Raw genomic sequence first — 22,127 nt, 5'->3', positions numbered from 1 at the left:
ACCGTATTGCCATAGGGGAGTGTTAGAATTTATTGGAGGCAAACATACCATTAAATAACAGCGCAGCCCAAGTGGGGAAAATAAACTTAAAATTCAATGTAAATAAAGAAAAAAAATCTTTTAAGAAATCTGTGTTTACTCTGGCACGCGACTGGCCTGCCGTGCTTTTGACATATTAGGAAGAAACTTGGCCAGGAGGATTGAAAAGCACTTTAAAAGGCATATGTTTCTCTTCAGAATACAAGGGATTAGGAATGTCTTCTTTAAACAGAATTCTTTTAAATCCTTTCCCCCATGCAATTTGTGTGTATGTGATCTGTAAAAATACAAACAAACCCTGCTTTCCTTAACTCCATTCCTCAGACCATTTGAAATTATTATTTTACTGACTATTTTTGCCAATTGTGTGGCCTTAGCTATCTATATCCCCTTTCCAGAAGATGATTCCAATGCTACCAATTCCAATCTGGTAAGTCCTCAATTTTTCTTGCTGTCTGTGCATTATTACAACTTTACTAACTGCTTGTAGGCCTCACTCAGTATAGAGATTGTTGGAGGTTAGAGAGTAAGTTACACAGTCACACAGTACCAAAGATGTGTCGATTTTAACTTGTCAGAGCCTTGGGTTTAGATTAGTGCACGCTTTATTATGGCAACAACCCAGACCTATGTGCACCGCAGACCTGTGTTGGTTTTAGGTCAATTGTCATGGCAATTGCCCAACAGAACTGCTATTTAGTGAGAACTGTGCTTGCTGTTTAGTTGAGAATCTTGTTAGAGGTCTCTAGCGGTTCCATATCCAGATGCCACTACCCAGAATTCCTTGAAAAGAGGGAATGATACTTAAATCGATTAAAGTCTGCAGTGTGGATATGCCTTTAGCTTTTTGGTTTTGCAGATTTAGCTGTCCTGTGTGTGTGAACAAATGTTTATGTATATTTTGAAGGAAGTTTTTAATTGCAGGTGCTTATTTGTTTCATTTGTGTGCTATTTCTGTTGCATGTGTTTTACGAAGAGATAGCATTTAATGGATTGGGCCCTCCTGTCAACACTGTTTTGGTACTAGAGTGTATGGTTTTTGAAACATATTCCCATTGCACTCTGCCATTTGTGTTCAAATGATGCTTCTGCATAGGAAGTTTTCTGTGTTCTATTTCTATTAAAGGAAAACTGCAATGCCATTATTTAGGCTTGTTTGTACAGTGCAAAGGGAGGAAATTGATTACTTTACATTAATATCTTTGTTCAAAGAAACATTACTTAGACTTGAACTACTGGAATGTAATGCATAACATCCAAATAAATAGTTGGATCCGGCCAGTTTTACCCTTCAGTCGGGTCCTTTTCTTATTACAGTACCTGTTCCGCATGGCTTTGCTCCATGCAGATCTCATGATACCAGACCCGGATCTACATTTTTTAAAAAGGGGCAACAGTACAAAATGGTGCCCCCTATATGTATCATATACATATTTTTCTTTATATTTATGTATACAATCGACTGCTCTTTTAAATGACAGAATAAATTATGCTGAGCTCTATGAATTGTTTATGAATAATTACACTTTTACATTTGTCTGTCTATAATGTTTGAATATTCCCTCAACCCCTCTGCACTCATAAAAGCCCAACCCGATGAGAAAGTTTTTCTGCCCAGCCTTGTCCTGTACATTTTTTGATAATACAGCACAGTTAATTTTGACATGGGAAACACCAAACGCACCTCATGCTCCTTTGCAGCCTGATAAGGTACAGCTCAATCAAGGTTTTTATCTGGTAATTTTGCTGCTAGAAGCTAAAATGATTAAATTGAAGCTAATGTACTTAATCACTGGAAAAGACTCACTGGAAAAGACAATAACACTAGGAAACGTTGAAGACAGTAAGAGAAGAGGAAGACTCGCCATGAGATCAGTAAAGGAAGCCACAACTTGCCTCCGTTTGCATGAAATAAAGCAAGGCTGTTAATGAGAGGATGTTTTGCAGTAGCTTAACTGGGGGGGATGGGGTGTTCATGCTGCAGAACAAGCCATCTCTTCTGTGCAATTGAGCCTCCCCCCACCTCCTAGCAGCAGTCTGATCGGGGGAACAGGGCAGGTATGCTGTAGAATGAGCCACCTCTTCTGGATAACTGATATCCCCCCCCCCCCACTTCCTTGTACAGAACTGAGGCATGCATAACTTTTAAATTCCATAAATATGTCAATTATTGCCGTTTTATATGCTAAGTAAGTTATAAATGATGCATCTGATGTTATCAAAACAGTTAAATTGGTTTAGCTTTGATGGGGCAGTAAGGACTGCATATATTTCAAAGTTTCACAACATTTCTGGGTCTTGCTGGAAATTTTCAGAAGTTTTACATCTCTGTGGCTTTTCAACTGTGACCTTTCCCTATGCAGCATGATTCTAAAGCGTGTGTATTGGAACTAATTATGTGTTTATTACATATGTTTAGGATTGCATCTATAGTTAGTTGCAACTCAGTTTTGTCTTGTTGCACTTTTGTGTACAGGTTGATATTGCCTATGGACTATATGTTATGTGATACAATAATTAAACACACACACCCCTGCATTTTATTCCACAGTCCCTGCCGAGCTTTGAAGTGGACCTCCCATCAGAAGCACTAAAATGTCATAGTGTAGTAGCAGGTTGAAAGAAACACTTCAACTTGCTGTATTATTAACCTTTGAACACAAATTTGCCTAGTTGTGCCACTTGTCAGCATGGCAGTTTCTTAAAGATGAGGGGAACAGGGTTTTCTTTTAATACTAAAGGTATTATTAGTTAGCTGATAATATTTGTAAATGCATTTGAAAAGAGGTTACAACTGATGAATTCTTTTAGTCTTTTCATCAAAGGTATCCCTCATGAAATAATCCTTGGGCTAAGCCTCAGTTGGAACATACCAAAGTATATCTGTTGACATTCAGGCAACATGTTGAAAGGCTGTTTCTGCAAACAATGTGCATTTAATTGTATTTAATCAAGATAAATGATTTGCTTCAAAATGCTGTCAGCATTATGGTACCATGATATTGATGTCCACTTGCTAATTAGTTCATCAACCACAAGCAAGATGGGTATTGAGCCAAAATAGTTTTGCAAACCTGTGTGATTTTTAATAATTATTTGTGAGGAAGTGGATTGAACAGCATTTCCACACAAACTGAAAAATTACAAAATGGGAAAGGGCAGGTCATATAGCTACTTCCAGGGTTGAAGAAACAGTACTAACTATGGTTAAGTTTGCAAAATTTGAAGAGCACTGATAATTATTGAGAACACTGCCCTTAGTTGAAAGGCTGAGAAAGAGTAAATCTGGTTTGCTGCTGGCAGTTGCGATAAGAGAGAAAGCTACAACACATCTATTGTTTCCCAAAAGAAGAAACGAGGATATCAATTGAGGTGATGCTGGGAGAACAATGGTAGTGAGATCCACAAAAATCGAAGGGTTAACACTCCGACACAGCTTTGTTCTAAAATACAAGACACTGACCCTTTTGAGGCTGCAGGCACCTTTGGAATTCTGGCATAGTGTGGTGGGCAAAGTCACAACATGGCCGCCACAACATGGCTGTTGCGGGAAGTGACGCCAGCCACAATATGACTGCCGTAATTTACCTTCAGTCACACAACGAAGACCCTTGTCCTGTGGTGCTTTTTAAAAAGCAGTTTTTTTTTTTAAAAAAAACCACTCCACAACCAATCAGAAGCCTTGCTCAGTAGAAGTCCCACCTAGCCCTGCCCACTTTCTGAAAACACTTGGTACATGTCAGGAAAGATATTGGGGGCACCATGGTGCCCTTGTGACCATGTTGGGGGGCCCTGCTCCAGAAGAAAGTGTTCTTCATTGAGATCTTTCCCTGTATGCAGAAACAGAACAAAGTGCATCATGCGTTGCCGAGAAAGTAGTTTTTCACTTTTCCTTTAGATATTAATAGGCTGGAGTTGCGGAAGTTGATATCTACTGCACAGTGCAAGTAGTGTCACAGCCACACCATGTTGGAGTTCCTCCCCTTATAATCTTGATATTCTGTGTACTTGTTAAAATGTTAATTTTGATATTTTGCTTGGGACTGGTTATAGCACTAAGAGTCTTTCAGGAAGGCACAGAAAGAAAAAAAATATTCAACTAGGACATGCTTTGCAGGATTATCTGGATAAACTGGGTTGATGCATTTTCAAAGTAAACATATTCTGTGCATCAGTTTAAAGGGAAGGAGAAAAAGGTAGAGTTAGTCCAGTTGTAGGAAGCCAGATCTGCCCAGCTCCTCAGGGGGAAGCCTTCGCTTGGGCAATGTCTGGCTTCACATTCACTTTGCAGTTTAATTTGGAAAAGAAAAAAGAGTTGCCATAGCAACATCTACAAGCCTGATTTCCAGAGACATGGAGAACCTTCTTTAGGAAAAAAAAATACCCACTACATGATGCATAATATCTTTTTTTAAAAAAATTGAAGAAAAACAGGTTTATATTCTCGTAATGATGTTGAAAATTCTTTTAAAAATACATGATAGTCATATTTTCAAATCACACTTTTATTCCTGAAGAATATGGAAAGAAAATCAATACAAGATTTAAAAAATAGTTGCTAAATTGGGGTGTATGTTACTGGTATATAATCATACTTTTATTTAAAGAGCTTCAAAAATGTCAACAAAGTATCTTAGCCTCCGCTTTTAAGGTAGGTTGCTGTTGTTATCCTGCTATTGTTTATGGGGATGGGAGGTGATATTAAGATAATGTGGCTTGCGTGGTGTAGTAGTTAAGAACAAATGGATTCTAATATAAAGAACCAGGTTTGATTCCCCACTCCTCCACCTGAGTGGTGGAGGCATATCTGGTGAACCAGATGTGTTTCTGCACTCCTACATTCCTGCTGGGTGACCTTGGGCTAATCACAGTTCTTCGGAGCTCTCTCAGCCCCACCTACCTCACAAGGTGTCTGTTGTGGGGAGAGGAGGAAAAAAGAGCTTGTAAGCCACCGTGAGTCTCCTTACAAGAGAGAAAGCTGGGGTATAAATCCAAACTCCTCCTCCTCCTCCTTAATGCAGAGGTGAAATATTGACGCTTCCTGTTTTTACATGTCAATTATTTAGGTACAGGAGGTGACTGTTCATGGTCACTTCCAATCAGCCTCTGTTTTATGAATCAAAGCAAAATGATAGCTATTCACCACAGCTTTGCTAAAGAGTTTAAGTATGTAGAATGAGCTGAACATCTGAGACAACTGTGTGGTGCCCAATATTCCTTTATCAAATATCAAGCCAACAAAAGAGAAGTTTAAGTAGCTTTATTTGCAAAGAAAGAGGATTCGTCCTTACATGGGCAGACTCTACCGAAACAACACATCCACAGCACATTTATTCCCTTTGCTCTGTTTTGCCACACCCTCTCCATTCCCCCATTGGCTAAGGGTATTTAGAGTTACAGCTTTATTTTAAATTTATTTATACTTTAGGTTTATTAGCCACCCTCCCCTGGAGGGCTCAGGGCGGCGTACAACACAGTAAGTACAGGATAACATAATATTAAAACCAACAACAAGACAACAATACAACATTCTAATAAAGAGCAGCAGTGGTGTAGGAGGTTAAGAGCTCATGTATCTAATCTGAAGGAACCGGGTTTGATTCCCAGCTCTGCCGCCTGAGCTGTGGAGGCTTATCTGGGGAATTCAGATTAGCCTATACACTCCCACACACCCCAGCTGGGTGACCTTGAGCTAGTCACAGCTTCTCGGAGCTCTCTCAGCCCCACCCACCTCACAGGGTGTTTGTTGTGAGGGGGGAAGGGCAAGGAGATTGTAAGCCCCTTTGAGTCTCCTGCAGGAGAGAAAGGGGGGATATAAATCCAAACTCTTCTTCTTCTTCTAAAACCAAGTAAACTCAGAATTAAAACTCAGTGATAAAACCCTCCCTTCCCTCCCCCCCCCCCCAAAAAAAAGCCCACCGGAGGCCGGGAGAATGGCATCACATTCAGTCTGGCTGGCCAAATGCCTGGCGGAACAGGTCTGTTTTGCAGGCCCTGTGGAAGCTCGACAATTCCCACAGGGCCCTGATCTCTCTAGGAAGCCTGTTCCACCAGAGGGGGGCCAGGACCATAAAGACCCTGGCCCAAGTAGAGGCCAGCCAGATGTGTTTTGGGCCAGGGACCTTTAATAGGTACTCCGATATACTCCCTCAAATATACAGGCCCAAGACTGCTTATAGCCTTGAAGGTTAAAACCAGGACCTTGAACATGACCAGGAACTTGATGGGTAGTCAATGGAGACAGTACATACAGTAAAGGACCAGAATAATATGGCCCCGACTGGACATTCCCATAAAGAGTCTGGTTGCCGTGTGTTGAACGAGTTTAAGCTTCCGGATCATGGTCAAAGGCAGGCCAGTGTACAGCGAATTACCATAGTCAAGCCTGGAGGTGACTGTTGCATGGATAACTGTGGCTAAATCTGTACGGGAGAGGTATGGGGCCAGTTGCTTGCCTGCTGCAAATGATGGAACGCAACCCGGGCCGTTTGTGCAACCTGGGCCTCGAGCAATAATGCTGGGTCCAGGATGACTCCCAGGCTTTTGGCAGACAAAGCCAAGTGCAATGCCTCACCATCTAGTGTAGGCAGGCAAAAGTCCACCGGTCACTCCCTGCGACCCAGCCACAGCACCTCCGTCTTCGTAGGATTTCACTTCAGCTGGCTCACTCTCAACGAACCAATGATTATTGACACCCCTTATGTAAGCTGGGGCGTAAAAGTTAATATGCATTAGCTAACTACGCATGCTTCTTCTACTCAATCCCCCTGCACCCTGCTTGCGGTTTGTCTAAGAAGCTTTGTGAGTTTTGTTGTCACTCACACACTTGTTTTGAGCCTATACACTTCCTCTTTATCGTTAGTTCTTACCTTGTGCTTGGTATTTTCCACCTCAAAATTCTGAACAAACATCTTTATATCATCCGTCTTCATCTTACTGTTTCTCAACTCTGCTGAACACATCATTCTCTTTATCATCTCATCTCACGGTTGGAAACTCTTGAACAAACATTAATCTGTTAAAAACCTTTAACCCCCTTGGTTCCCACTCCTCTTATTCTGGTAGAAAACACATTTCTCCTATTTCACAACTGGTTATAAATGTTTTAATAATGTCAATGGGCGGAAACCATCTGTTGATTCGGGAATACACCTTACTTCTGTGTTTCTCCCCTTTCTTAGACATGCCAATATATGTCTTGTGTGATGCCTGCTTTTGAAACATTAGGATGTGGGAAGAGTTTTAGATGTCATATCATGTCTGAAAATATTGCATTTCAAAAGCATGTATCACCCTCAACGTAGTTCTGTTCACACCTCACATTTTCACACAAGCATGTTCATCTGACATGTCCTTTGAAGCCAATGTAAGAAGTCCGGAATCACTTTGTGTTTTTAAAAGTACATAGTCCTTATGCAGCCTTGGCCTCTCATGGGAGATTTTATTAGCATTTCTCAAAACATTTATTCAGAGGAGACTTGGTAAAGTAAATGAAATTAGTCTAGAGCAACTTATTTATGCTTTGTTGCTCTCAGTGCAAATCCTGATGACCTGGGGGTAGAGGTTTACCATTTATTTCAATAAGGGCCAGATTGACACCTTCTTGTCCTATTCTTGCAGAAATATGAAAGTAGCTACTTCCACAGCCTTTATATGTATTACATCCCCACTAAAAAAACTCTCCGTTATTCTCATAAATGGAAGTGCATGTTAACTGCACAGCCATTTTGGAACTAATGAACTCGTTTGGAGCTTTACTGAAAATTCATGAATAAAGAAGGCCTGCATAAATGGGTGACCTTGTATAAAGCACAGTGATGCAGCCAGGAGACTGGAACTAGTTTGAGGAGAGTCAAAGCCAGTCTGCATGAGAGGAGGAATATAATAGATATAGTCTTTCTGCTTATTTTCCCTGCAATTATATGTTAAAATGGAGATAATGTGCCTCCATGATAACAAAACCATAGCTGTTTACGTCAGGAAAATGCTTCTGTGTCGTTTGCGTGGGTGATCACAAAATGACACATGTCTGGTCAGTGTCTTACCATGGTGATAACATAATGCGATTAGGATGATTTCATCACATATAGCTCAGTTGATTGCTTGTTATACCTTTTTGATAATCGGGGCGAAAAAGCCTTGTGCCACTCTGATAGTTCTGTTTCCTTCTCTTGTCTTTTGTTTATTAAAAATCTTGAGCTTCCTCACTGTATGTCTGAGCATACTTATCTATATATCTAGATCTAGATTAAAAAATCTGCACAGTAGACCCATACCCAAGAAGAGAGATTTTTATATCAATGTGAGAGAGCCCTTAGGTTTGCAGAAAAATCTGAAAATAAAATGCCAAGGGGTATTAAACCAGTTTCTGTTGCTTGAAATTAAGATGTCATGATGCTACATCAGGAGACTTCAGCTGCCATTTTGAGGGTTGCCTAGCAGCCCCCATAAGCAATGCCATAGGGCATAGGCCAATTACTTGTGGAATACTTACCTCAGCATTCTTCTCCGTGCAATGGGCTTGCAGAGGGCTCTCCTTGTATTTCTCTGTTTACATGTGAGGAGGCACTCTCTCTTTTCCCTGGAGTTTTCCTGAAGCGAACTCTCCCAGGCCTCAGCTTCTCCTGGTTCTTTTAACTCCACACATTAAGTGATTCTTAAAGGCACATATCTCATTACACCCAGTAGTCAAGATTGCTGGCTTAGCTCTTTAAGCTGCACTTATGTCGATGTTACTGTTTCAAAAGTAATCCTCTCCCCGCTCCCCCGGCCAAATGAAAGAGACAAAACAGTTCCCAAAACAGGCTGCTAAAGAAGGGGACCACCCTAGAGCTGATATTCTGTTCCCCACCCCACCCCGCCACACAACACACTTCCTGTTGCTGCCGCTGCCGCCAGAGAACAGAGACTTGTTATTTCCGAGATCTCTTTATAGTGATATCAAGAGAATTGATGTAAGTGTTTGGCGTGGAGCCTGGGAGGGTGGGGTGAGGAGAAGGACCTCAATGTGCTGTAATGCCATAGAGTGCACCCTCCAAAGCAGCCATTTTCTTTAGGGGAACTGTCCTAAGGCCAGTATCATATATATGCTTGAATCCTAGTACTCTTGGGGCCTTTCCCCACTTACGATTTCCCGCGCAAGCATCTTCACTCCCAAGTATGAAGCGGCGATTTCCGGCACGGGAGGTCAGAGTGTTCCCCACTGCCCTGCCAGGCTTCTGTGGTCTGTGCAATAAGGGCTTTATTTGATCAGAAGGTGCCGTTTCTTCCAGCGTCAGAAATGACGCGCGCTGAAGGGATGTTGCGAAGCTGGCCAAAGAGTCGGGGCGGCTCTTGCGTTATCGCCTTGCGCCGGACTCGTGGTAAAGGAGTACACTAGCTGGACCACGCGCTATTTGGGGCACGTGGCCAGCAGCAGCAAAGCGGTAAAAAGTGGGGAAAAGGCCTTAGTCAACTTTGAAGCCTTCCTCCAGCCTAGAGAGCTGACCTTCGATGGAAAAGGACTTCTTTCAACAGAAGAAGCTCTTTGATAGAGGTTAGCTTTTTGGACAGAAAAATGAATAAATAACTTGGCTGTGCAGAGTGATCAGATACAAGGCCCTGTGTAGACAGTAATTAGCCTTTACTTTTTATAAATGAAAGTGACTCATTGGACTAATCTGATATGAAAATGTAAAAGGGAACCTCTTTCCTCTCCATCATTTCAACTAGATCTGGGAGATACAGTAAGAAAATGAGACTACAGCTTTGGCTGAGCAGCCACTCCTCATCACTGTGATCCATCTCTGTCTATGGGTTAGGGTTCTTTATGTTGCTCCAGTGTATCTGTTTTTAGATCGTTAATTTATGTATGTATGCAAGCTGAGCCTATCCAGATTTCTGACTTAGATACATTACATCCTGACCCCATGCATCTCAAATCCTGTTTCTGGGTTACCTCTTGTGGTTGCTGAAAATGCTTCTGATCAAAGCTTTCTGTTCCCTCCAACTGCAATGTCAACACCTTTTGCCACAGACTATATTTGGCAATTGCAAGGTCCAGATGCCTGATTCCTACAGTGCACGCTTTCCAGCTACAGCATTTCTGTGACTCCCCAGTTAGTTGTGTTGGCATCTCTGCAGCTGTGTTTTGATCTGCCTTGTTAAATTTGCACTGATGGAAAATGATGGAATTTTGAAAGGTTTTCTGCTTGACTGCCTCTGTACGACAGTGGCTACTGGGCTTGCATGAAGGAAGACAGAGGGAGCTGAAATGGAGGAGACCATCTGCATGTAACAGTCTTTATCTGACTTGCCAAATAGTAAACTTTATTTTTGTTCTTTACTACCCCCACTGAAAGCTCAACACTTATCTTAACCATTCTTGTAGGTCTAAGATAAGAAAAAAATGTATTAATATGGTTTTTGTATGACATTCTTAGATCTTACATCTTTTTTTTAAAGAGCCAATACTTTTTGAATAGTCCATGTTGGAATTTTCCACTATTATGATAATAAGCAATAAGTAGTTATATCTCTAAAATGAATCATGGTTAAAACTACTTGTAAAAGATGTAATGTTTTCTTTTACAACCCATTTGTCATTTGATGCTTGACAATTTGTCCCCAGTGATCATAATTTTATATTTTATGTTCCTTTTGTGTGTTTTACTCTGTCCTTATTTTTTCTATCTTTGTAGAATATAAATCATAAGAAGCACTGAATCTGCATCCAGTATTTGTAAGGATACAAACTGTGTACGTAGCCTATGTGCAGCCAGTTTATATGCTTGTAGGTTCTGTGCCTAAAATCCAGTCAAGGCACGGAGAATGTGGCAGGGCCTGCTCCCACAATCCTAATCTACTTTGGAACATTGTATCTAGTTTCAGAATCTCTGTGTAGAACAAGTGATGAGTTGTGTATATTATGTATTGAGAAAGTCCATGCATCAGTGATAGAAGACATACTTAGCTCCACCCTGCCATCCAGTCCTCCCCCCTCTCCCCTCCCTTCCATGTTGCCAGCTCCTTCCTACTTCTTACTCTCCTGCTGGCAGCTTTTGGTAGCCAGCAAGTGGGAGTCAGAGAAAATAAGCTAAACCACATGGGCTTAGCCAAAACACACTGACTTGTAAATTCTGATATTGATATATTGATATCTCGATATAGCAGTAGCAGAGAGTGCTTGGAAATAACAAGCCTCTCTCTCTTCCTGCAGCAGCAGCAGCGGCGGCAGGAATTGTTTGTGTGGAGGAGTGGGGGAGAGAATATCAGCTCTATGACATAGTCCTCTTCCTCAGTAGCATGTGGACCAGGGAATTGCTTTTGCCTCTTTCATTTAGGGAGGATTATTTTTTTGAAAGGGGCTACAATGTCGATATAACTGCACTAACAGCAATGTTAGACAATAAAAGCTTGTTCAAACAAATAGTTGGTCTTGTAAAGTAGCTTTTTATTGCAATAAGAAGCAGAGACACTCAAAGATTTGTGTGTCCCTAACAAAAAGAGTACAAAGACATTCTTTTATACATTTTTCTCTACCATCTAGAAAACTGAGGCTAATACTGATTGGTTTGCTCCATATAAGGCAAAATAGTTTTTAACTAATCAAATGATTAGTCTAAATCAGGGGTCTACAACCTGTGGCTCTCCAGATATTTATGGACTACAAATCCCATCTGCCCCTGCCAGCATGGCCAATTGGCCATGCTGGCAGGGGCTGATGGGAATTGTAGTCCATGAACATCTGGAGAGCCGCAGGTTGCAGACCCCTGGTCTAAATAGATAAAGAACACAGACTCTATTCAGAGGTATAATTTATCTATTCTGGCTTGATAATTTATCTATAATTTATCTATTCTGGCCAGATGTCTGTTTGCAACAGCAGCTTTTTTCAGTTGCCAACCCTCTGATCCTGGCTCCTTCACCTTACAATCTAAAACAGACATTGTTATTTGTTTTATCCAAAATATGCAGTACAATTTGTCCCACAGCAATATCAATATAACAGTAATTTAAAGCCTTTCACAAAGTCAGAAATCTTGCGACTTCTGGGTGGGATGATATCTGTATCTTTAAGAATGAGTTGGTGGGCAGAGTTAAGAAAACTCGGAAAAGGAGGCCCAGGATAGTTCTCAGCAGATAAGCTGCTGGGCAAGGAGTGAGTGCCTCCTTGCGTGTAAACAAACGTGAGGAACCCCACTACAAGCCCACCACACAGTGAAGAGCACCAAGGTAAATGTTCCATGCATAATGGGCCATGGTTTGGCAAGTGAACAAACCATTTTTGACTAGTGATCACTCATGACTTTTAGATTACCTCACTCTGTTGATTGAAGTAGCTGCCAAAGAGCTCTTAAGCTGTGCAGTAGTTCTGATGTTTGGGTTTCACTTCCTTGTGTATTGCAGCTACTGTTGAAATTTGCACATTACATTTTTTCCCCAGAATATGGACCACTATGTCAATTAATTATATGTGAGGGTGGGGACTATACATGAGGTACTTACCCCACAGCTCTTTCCTTCGAGGTGGGGTTTCTTTGTGTCTTTTTGTGCACATTTGGAAAGTGTCTGTGCCAATCCACCCCCCCCCCACCTTTTCATTGCTCTGCAGGCTCCCACAAACTGACTTCAAAAAAGCAACCATTAGACTCATGCAGAAAATGGAGACGAGAAAGGGAAGAGAGGAACCTGATTCAAAAAGCAATAACGAGGATCATGAGGGAAGGAGGGAGGAAAGGAAGACAGGCAGGAGTGTTTTTGTATTGTTTTGTTTGTTTTGATCTGTGATAGACTTTTGCTAGAAATTGAAAAAGGATTTTAAAAAGCATCTATTTATAAATCTATTGATCCTCTGGAACTGGTGGCTGGTTAAGCAGGAGAAACTTGGGTAGGGAAAGACGGGGAGGAGGTAGAAAAGCCAAATAAAGTTTACCCCATTATGAACCCCTGCATTTTTCCTGCAAACAACTCCCAGAAACTGTGGGGCTTCTCAGATATGCTGCGAGTTGAGTACTGGAAGAGTATGCATAAGGGAAAATCAAACCCACATGAATGCATGCTCAAGAGGAAGGAGACCAGACACGCATAATGAATCTACAAGTCCTATAAAGCTGTTCAAAAACATTCATGTGGAAAATAATGTAACAGACAAATTCCAAACATTAAGATGTAAAAATTATTCTTTATGATCACTGAATGACTGGACAGTTTTGCCTCTTTAGACAATTGGATGTGGAGCAGTGCATTGCAATGGCAGGTCTCTCAGGGGAAATTAGGACTCCCATCAGGCTGTGAGAGAATGTGCATTCATGAAATGCTGCCAATTGCATTGCAGTGTACTGATTGCAAATACAGAATGTAATACAGAATGTAACCTCCAAAGCAGGATCAGCCTGCCCACAAATCGTTCAACTGTTTGATGAAATGTTGACTCCTTGCTCACAACTGATGAGCAAGACAAAAGTTTAACCTATTGTGACTTATGTAGTTACCAAGAGTTTAAGAAGATGGTTCCCAGGAAGGCCCTGTCCAATAGCACCATGCCATAGAAGTAGGATTTCATGGCCAAGTCTAAGACCATACTGAGAAGGAGCAATTGGTGATCTCTGAATCCTCGTATTTCTTTAGTATCAGACTGCAACAAATGTTATAGGAAAAATACTGTTGAGGATTCATAATATGAAGGTTTCATTACCCCTAACACTTTTAAGACTTTGTGCTATGGCTGTAACCAGGGATGGCCAGATAGACATAATTTGTGATTACTTCAGAAACAAAATGAAATAGCTATTCAGTAACATTGAGTACTACTGTCTGATCTGGATGGACAATCTGAATGTTAATTTCCCCTGATGAGCCTCTACAAATCTAGTTTCTTTATTTAAAACTTGCTTTCTTTGGTGATCTTGTTCTAAAAGAACCTCCAGGTTATATGTACCATATGGCAATCCTATCTTCAAGTTCAAAAAATTGTAAAATATCAAATATTTTATTTATGGCAAAGGGTAGAGCAAGTACGATTCTGAAAAACATGCAGCAGTTTATGATATAATAGCCTTTCACTGCTGTGGAAATACAGAAGATCTGTTGGGTTAAATTTGATGTGCTGCTCACAGACAGTGCTGCAGTGAAAAAGAATACCACAGAGATATTGAACCAGCTTGCATGGAAGGAGAACCCACAGTTTTTATTCAAGCTACGATGGCTGAAAAGCAGTCCACGTTTGTTTCTCTGCACTGTTGGTCTTATTACTTGGACTGTTCTGGCAACCAGGTGAAGATCGCGGGCATCCATGTGAATTTGGAAGAATATGTTTCGATCAGTTGGGGGGGTTTATTGTGGCTGATCCCTCACTTATACTTCAACCTGAGCTAACATGTCTTTCTGACTGTGACCATTATATTGTGCAGAATACCAAACCATGCTTTATTGTGCAAATTCCTGTGATAACATGAAACCCATTCTTCATCATTCTAGGAGAAGATATTGAATGATATAAAGTGTCCAGTCATAATGTTTTGTGAATGTTCATTGCCTTGAATCATATTGCCAGTTACTCGTGGCCCACAGGTTAAGAATACCAGCCGATGCTTTTTGAATGTGTTTATAGCTGTATTTTTGAATTGCTACTACTATTTGAAATGGTAGTTCACCTTTCTACAAAAACATCCAAAGTCAAGGCAATTTACAGTAATAAAAATATACAGTAGAAATAAATAAAAAATTGAAACCATTGCACAAATATACCCATCACCGAAACAGCAACATTAAGAATCAAGAATTGTATTTCATTAGCACAAACACCAGCATTATAGTTCTGTTTACCAGATGGAGATGTTTCATGACTGAGAATAGGGATATTGCTTGAACATGCCAGTAGCAAAACAGAAAAGCCACATTATAACCAAATCTTCCCTATGAATTGATGGATTTGCAGCCATTTAATCAAAAATGTTGTCACCAAAAATATCACAAATTTAAGTAACAGGTATAAAATGCTTAGAGAAATAAGCCAGAAAAGAAAATCTAAACTTTCTGATTTAAAGAAAAAAATTAAATTAAAAGTTGTATAGCCGTGGTGGCGAACCTTTGGCACTCCAGATGTTATGGACTACAATTCCCATCAGCCCCTGCCAGCATGGCCAATTGGCCTTCTGTTGTTTGTTGTTGTTGTTTGTTTGTTGTAGTTTTTGTTTGTTTGTGGGGGTGGTTGTTTACTGAATTTGTTATTCCCACTCCACCCCCACAAACAAACAACAACAACAACCACAACAAACAAACAAACAACAGCAGTGCCTGGCATGGCTGCAAGATCTTCCCATGGCATTAAGCCAAAGCACAAATATTATAATTCTCAAGGGGTTATTATATGTGTAGAACTTCTCAGAAGGAGCTTAGTCTCAACAGATGTTGGTCATTTTCTTACAACTGAGGCAGCTGGTTCTACTATATAGCTATAGTAGACCTTGGGAATGTTTTCAGTTCCAGAAGGATGTGCAGGGATAATTGTTGCTTATGTTTGGCATGATGTAGAATCACTAGACTGGCTGAAGGATCAAAATTTCAGCATAACTTTGTTGTGTCAGGAGACTATAGTTTTTGCCTGACCAGCTGAAATATTTATTATGTACCTTTGTCCTGGAACCCAACTTTGGAGCTCCATGTGAAGTATTCTGAACATGTGCATCTCCAGGATTATGCAAAAAACTGCCCACCAGACCATATCAGGTCAGGGAAAAAGGTCATATGGGGGAGGGGGGACACTCCTCCCCTACGTTGCTGTCTAGAGTCAAATCTGCTCCTCCAGGCTTTCAAAGCGATTTCCCCTGCTGCTGGAACCCACATCCAGCTCATTAATAAAGTATTATGTAGTTTGGTCCTAACACTCAACCATCCATTTCTAGAGCCCTCTCTGGAATGTCACCCAACTGTCAAGACTAAACAGTTTTTTTAAAAAAAATCAGGAAACAAGAGGAAAGTATTTACTCTTATACTGCTAATGATATTGGAATATAAAGGAACAAATAGAACGTTCAAAAGGACATGAAAGGCTCACTTGTCTAGCCACCAACACAGTTGTCTGCAGTGAGTGAAGGAATATTTCAAATGCTTAGAAACTAGCTTAAAATAGGTCACGGGGCTAAAAACAGTTTTAAACACCTAGATGCCTGACATCTAGGATTTTTCCAGGTTCTAATTGAACTTTGCGAACACTTCCAGAAGGCTCTTCTGACAACATTGTGGCTGCTAAAAATATCCTGAGCTCGAGCACTGGCTGATCTTGTTGATCTGCAGGTAGAATGATTGTCATGAAAAAATGTGGAAGAATCTGCCTGCCTTGACCAAATTACCATGAGAGTGGGAAAGGTTTTAGGGCAGCATGAGCTGACGGACAATTCTGATAATACTAGCAGTAAAGCCTGCTGTAGGGTAAGGAATACAGCCGGCCTAGATAGGATGAGGGGTGAGGGGGGGTAGGCACTGGGACGGCTTGCTGTGGTTGGGAGGGAGGACGAAAGGGCTTTTGGATCCCCGGAGCAGTGACAGCAAGGCACTGCTGCTCCGGGGCAGAGAAAGAATGTCTGATGACAAACCCTCCACCAATAAGGAAGAAGGTTTGTGAGTCTTGCTCCCTTATTGGTGGAGGGTTCGTCATTGGACATTCCATCCCTTAGCGCTTTATTATTGGTAAGATAGCCCAGTTCCAAATTCAGGGGTCCAGATATTCTCATGGCAGTGCTAATAGTCCATGTCTGCTGATCTCTTGCCTTGAAAACCCCATGCGGGGGAACTCCATGAGGAACTCAGCTGCACACTTTACCTTTTAGAAATTATTTGGAAGTTCTTGTTTGTTTTCATTGGTCACAGCATGCCTTTCCCTGTACACATGTTTTTAGACATTTCCCCAGACACATACTCTCTTTTTCTCTATAAAAGTATTTTGAAGCACTGTAATCTCATCACTTCTATCACAAGAAAGACCATAGATTTGAGGTGGACAGATAAATGCCAGCTAGAGACAACACCACTTGTCACAAAGTGTGTCTAAAAGCTGGGCTGGTTGCCAGGTGCTCAGGGACAGTTTTGTATTGAGGGCTGCCTTTTGATTTATGCTAGTCTTTGTTTCACCATAACGAGTGCCAAGAAATAAAAATGGAAAAACAAAAATGAAGTGAAATATCCTTATTAGGACATCTCTTTTTTTAAAAAAAAAAATCACCCCACATGTATTCTCCTTGGTGAGAATAAATATGGGATTCCAATGTCGTCTGAAATAAAGTGTTCTTGTATGCCTGGATGAAAGCTAAGTAGTTCTAATTTGGGACATTATTTGTACAATACAGCATTTTGGGGAGTGTTTCAGGCTACATTGGGACAGGGAGGTGGTGGAGTTCCCTTCTGTCAGTGGAAATTACCATTAGATTCAACCCAATATTTTAATTTTAATACAGTCCTGTGGGTACACTAGATTGATAGTCTGCCAGTTGCATCGTGCCCTGGGGGCGGGAGGGGTGTCTTGCACCGGGAGCCAGTGCAGGGGCGGGGTGTGGGTATGGTGTAGGCATTTTGGGCCATGGCAGGGGCGCAGGGCACACACTTGCCCCAGGCGTGGTTCCCCCTCGCTACGGCTCTGGAGTCTGCCCAACTGATTTCATGGTTCACTAGGGTCATAACCCCAGTCTTCCCAAACTGTCCAACATACAGTCAGTTTTAACTATGTACTTCAAAGAACAATGGGACGTTGCTGAAAGAGAGCGACTCCCCATCAACAAAAAGTGCTACCTTACTGGAAAGCACATAGATTTCCTGAAACAAATGCTTACAAAAAAATCTAATCATTTGGGAAAAGTCCCAATGTTTTTTTTAAAAAAAACCTTAGCATGCATTTTGATGTCCATGATAAGAATAAAGTAGTAAAGTGTATCTGTTAAAACATTAGGGGGGAGGGATGTCATATACTTTTGGAAAGACTGTCAGTTCTAAATATCAGTGGTTAGAGTGATGGAATACCCTTAATTCTTGTTTAAAAGGAATTCTCTTTTTTCATATTTCCCATCCTGCTATGCCACTAACACTTGAAAGGTCAGACCTCTAGGAAGTGTTTAATGGCTCTCATTTATCTTGGAGATTCCCAAGCTCAAGGGCTGGCTTTTTTCATTCCCTTACATAGCATTTAGGTTCCATGCATGTAAAAATAGTTGTCTCTGTTCAAAATATAACGTACTAAGTATTCAATAGTGCGCTATCAAATATGTTAGATATTTAATGTTAATGTGTTTATTTATTGATATTGTATTTTAATAAGTCGCCCCAAGCCCAGCCTCAGCTAGGAGTGGATGGGGTATGAATCTAATAAAATAAATTTAAAAAAATGTGAACATAGCTACATAGCATTGAGGAAGGGGTGGAGCCTACAACTCCCTTCTACTAACTGAGGAATCCAGGTCTAAGGAAAAAATTCCTTGCTCCAGAGCAAGACAGTGAAAGGGATTCCTAGGATCTAACCGATTGTTAAACTGTGTAGTGATTTTTGCTGGTATTCAGGTTAGATTTGTGCATTAAACAAATACTTTTGTTGATAGATACGTAAAAATTCTAATCAGTATATGATACGTGGTATTTATTTTTGTCACTTTACTATCCAGGTTTAGTGGGTGTATGAACTGACCCAAACAGCCTCATTCACGAAGAAAAAAAGTTAGAATATGTGTATTTTAGCAGGTTAGATCCTGATATGGAACTAGTTGAAAAAGATAATGCCAAAATATGTTAAATGGATACTGGTAAACTCCCTCCTGGTAGATCATGGTGATAGCTAGTCACATTTACAAATAATTTTCAGCTCCCAAAAGTTCTGCAGCAACATTTGAGAGAAAATATTCTAGTGATGGTAGCTAAGGAGAGAGAATATCTCTTGAATCTAAGGGAGTCTTTGTTGGCTTAAAAATGAAGTCTGGATGCTGAGTCTCAAAACCTGAACAATGTCTTGGTCATAAACTGAGAGCACCGCACAATAAAAGGGATGCCTAAGGTTTACTATCTGAGTTACAATGTGATTTTACTCATCTGCTAAAAATTTAGCCGCACACAAAGTTACTTGTCTGTGTTCATCTCTTAGTAACCAAGAAGATTTAGCTTTGCTTAAGCAAAGGAAAAATCAATTCAGCTCTCAAATCTGAAAATTCAAGGCAATACATAAGAATGTGATGTATAGAGTCAGTTTGACTGGTACCACATCCACAAAACCCATTAGAGTATGGAATGCTGTTAAATCTTCTTAACACCGAAGGCAAGGCATTCAGATGTACACGCATAAATGCCCTTCTGTACTTTGGAAGAGTCAGGTTCAAACCTTGGCATCTCCAGTTAAAAGGATCAGGCAGCGGCTGATCTGAAAGACCTTTGCTTGATACTCTGGAGAGTGATTGCCAGTCAGAATAGTTGATAATGACCTTGACAGACAAATGGTCTAATTCGGTATGGCAGCTCCAAGTATTCGTAATTTCAAGTGCTTTCACAAAACAGTATTCAGATTTTTTTTACAGCAGAAAACAGAACCATGCCTCTACGAGATTACCAAATCACTGTATTCGTAAACAACTGGCATTTGAAATCAGTGAGCTGATCACAAACTGACTAACTGTTATGGAAGATGGTCCGCACTCTTCTTGCTAATAGTTCACACAGATTTTTAGACAGATATAGTGAAAGAGCTTCTGTTGCGTAAATACACTTCTGAAAGTACATCTTTAATGAAGTATGCATTTCCTTACCTCTGCTGCTGCTGAGGGACTTGTTTGATACACTGTTGGATCTGTAAGGATTGGGAGTTTAGGACATTACCAAATCAGAGTGGCTACACTCCCCCTTCATTTGGAAGAGCCTTGGCATCTGAAATAGAACTTATTTTGCTTTTGTCGTAGTATGTTTGCACTAAAATGGAAGTATGAGTAACAGTCCTCCTAAAAGAAGCTGGAACCCTATTTGAAAGCAAACCTCCAAGCTTAAACCATTATGTTGGCCCTGGTTTTATTAATCTTGTTTGGTTGTTTGGTTGTTTATATCCTGCCCAGTCCTTGAAGGGCTCTGGGCGGGTTACAACAAGCTTAGAACATTAAAATATGGCTCTCGGCTCAAACTGGCTGAACACATCATTTAACAGCCAGCGACCCATACTGGAAAATGATACTCTTCTCACAGCTAATGGGAGGCAAACCTTTTCTTGCCCAAAGACAGTCTCCAACTGGGGCCTGCAACAAACCAAGATTCACTTATTCACTTGCTCACCTGCCAATGTTATACATGCCCTCCAATGCAGCGGCGGAGCTATAAGGGGAAAGGGGGTGCGCTGTGCATCAGGCGCATGCCTGGGGGCGTGGAAAATCGCCCCCAGGCCGCTTCCCCCCCCCCCGCAGTGCCTCCTCCCCTTCCCACACTTACCTTAGTTCATTTCCTTTTTCAGAACTTTTTCAGGCTGCAAAAGGCCTGTTCGCAGTAAAAATGGCCTGAGGAACTACAGTTCCCAGGAGACCTTGGGGCTCGCAAGGTCTCCTGGGAAGTATAGTTCCCATCAGGCCTTTTTTTTTTACTGCGAACAGACCTTTTGCAGCCTGAAAAAGTTCTGAAAAAGGGAAGGAACTAAGGTAAATGTAGGAAGGGGGGGCACTGTGGGGGGGGGGCGGGGCGCCACGGGGGGGCATGAGGGGGCAGAAAATAGAGAATGCGCACCGGGCGCAGTTTGGCTGAGCTACGCCTCTGCTCCAATGTCAGCGGTGCCCTTCCACTCGAACATTGGACATACATGGTGTAGACTGAAAGGAAAGTTTTGACAACCTAGACCTAGTATAGATAATAAGAGATGACTGAACATTGGGTGTGTTTGCTATCAAAGGGTAGGTTCAGAAATGCCCTGTCATGATTTTAACAGACTCACAGGGCAGTCCAGATTGAGGACGGGGGGAGCTGTGCTGTAGCTGGAACAGTGCAGCAAAGGCAATGCCATGCTGTCTCCCAAGGGACTCTGGGTGGCACAGACAGGAGGGAAATTCAAAATCCTTCCTGCTGCCTGGAGAGCCCCATCCAGGAAACAGACTTAAACTTCTGTTTTTGCGGTGTATGTCTGAAAGCTGCACTGGGACATTCCTAGTGCGAAAGCTCAGTGGATGTTGATTAAGGTTTGCTCCACCCCATGCACACCCCCAGCTACACCGGCATCCAAGAGGATGACGACACAACTCTGGGGACTGGTCTCACTTCTGGGTCTGGCGCTGCACAATTCCGTGGTGCCTGGCCACCTCCCAGTTTGCCCTCCCCGCTGGTGTAAATGCCTCTTAAGCCGAGTGTGTGTGTGTGTGTGGGGCAAACACGCTGGCATCCCCCCACACCAGTTCTTCAAGCTGTTTGCTGTCTCCATCAGAATTGGGCTGCGTAATTGATCAGTGTATTTTCTTGCTTTTTCCCACACTGATGGCTGAAACTGACAAGTTTTAATTCTTTTTTGTCCCAAAATCTCCTATCCTGCCTTTACATTTAAAAGACTTTCAAAGCATCTGCTTGATTGCCTTGTAATATTAATATACATCCTACATTCACCGCAGCATATATTGAATTTCTTTTAATTCTCTCACATTTATAGTATTTGTATATGACAAAAAAAAAAAAAAAAAAGAGGGAGACCCAAATGTCTTTGATGGTGCCACTTATAAAAGCATAATTATACTAATGGTAACTATTGCTAGTACTGATACGTTAAGTGCCAACACACCAACCGTAGGCTGTGTAGAAATAAATTTATAGTCAGGCCCTGCCCTCAGACTTAATGGGAAAAATGGTGAAAGGAAGTAAAGCCTGTAAGAACAAATATGATTAAAGAAATATTATACATGACTGATCTAATGAGGAAGGAAAATCGGGTGGTGCAGTTCTGTGCAGGAGAGAAGTGAGATGACTTGGGAGCCACTTTGCATTGTAAGACAGGCAAATCAAGCTAACGTTGAGGTACGTGATCTTGTTTTCTTGCTGTCAACATCCATGGACACAGTATGTAAAATAAACGATAAAGGTTCCTAAACAGCAGTACACACTTGAGGGGACGTAAGTCCGCCGTA

At 41.3% G+C, this 22,127-nt stretch overlaps 1 protein-coding gene across 6 annotated transcripts in view; it reads left to right on the top strand.

Moving 5' to 3' along the window:
- Positions 1 to 22,127, top strand: part of CACNA1C (calcium voltage-gated channel subunit alpha1 C) — a 563,646-nt gene that overhangs the window by 60,357 nt on the left and 481,162 nt on the right. For all 6 annotated transcript variants that reach the window (XM_048499569.1, XM_048499568.1, XM_048499567.1 and 3 more), the window contains exon 3: positions 364 to 469. In XM_048499569.1, the coding sequence (XP_048355526.1) occupies positions 364 to 469 (106 nt within the window). The remainder of the gene's footprint in view (positions 1 to 363; positions 470 to 22,127) is intronic.

This window comes from Sphaerodactylus townsendi, linkage group LG06 (assembly GCF_021028975.2).
Source record: "Sphaerodactylus townsendi isolate TG3544 linkage group LG06, MPM_Stown_v2.3, whole genome shotgun sequence".
In the NCBI taxonomy this organism is placed as follows: Eukaryota; Metazoa; Chordata; class Lepidosauria; order Squamata; family Sphaerodactylidae; genus Sphaerodactylus; species Sphaerodactylus townsendi.
The sequence above is the reverse complement of the archived record's forward strand: the minus strand, read 5'-3'. Positions and strand labels throughout refer to the sequence as shown.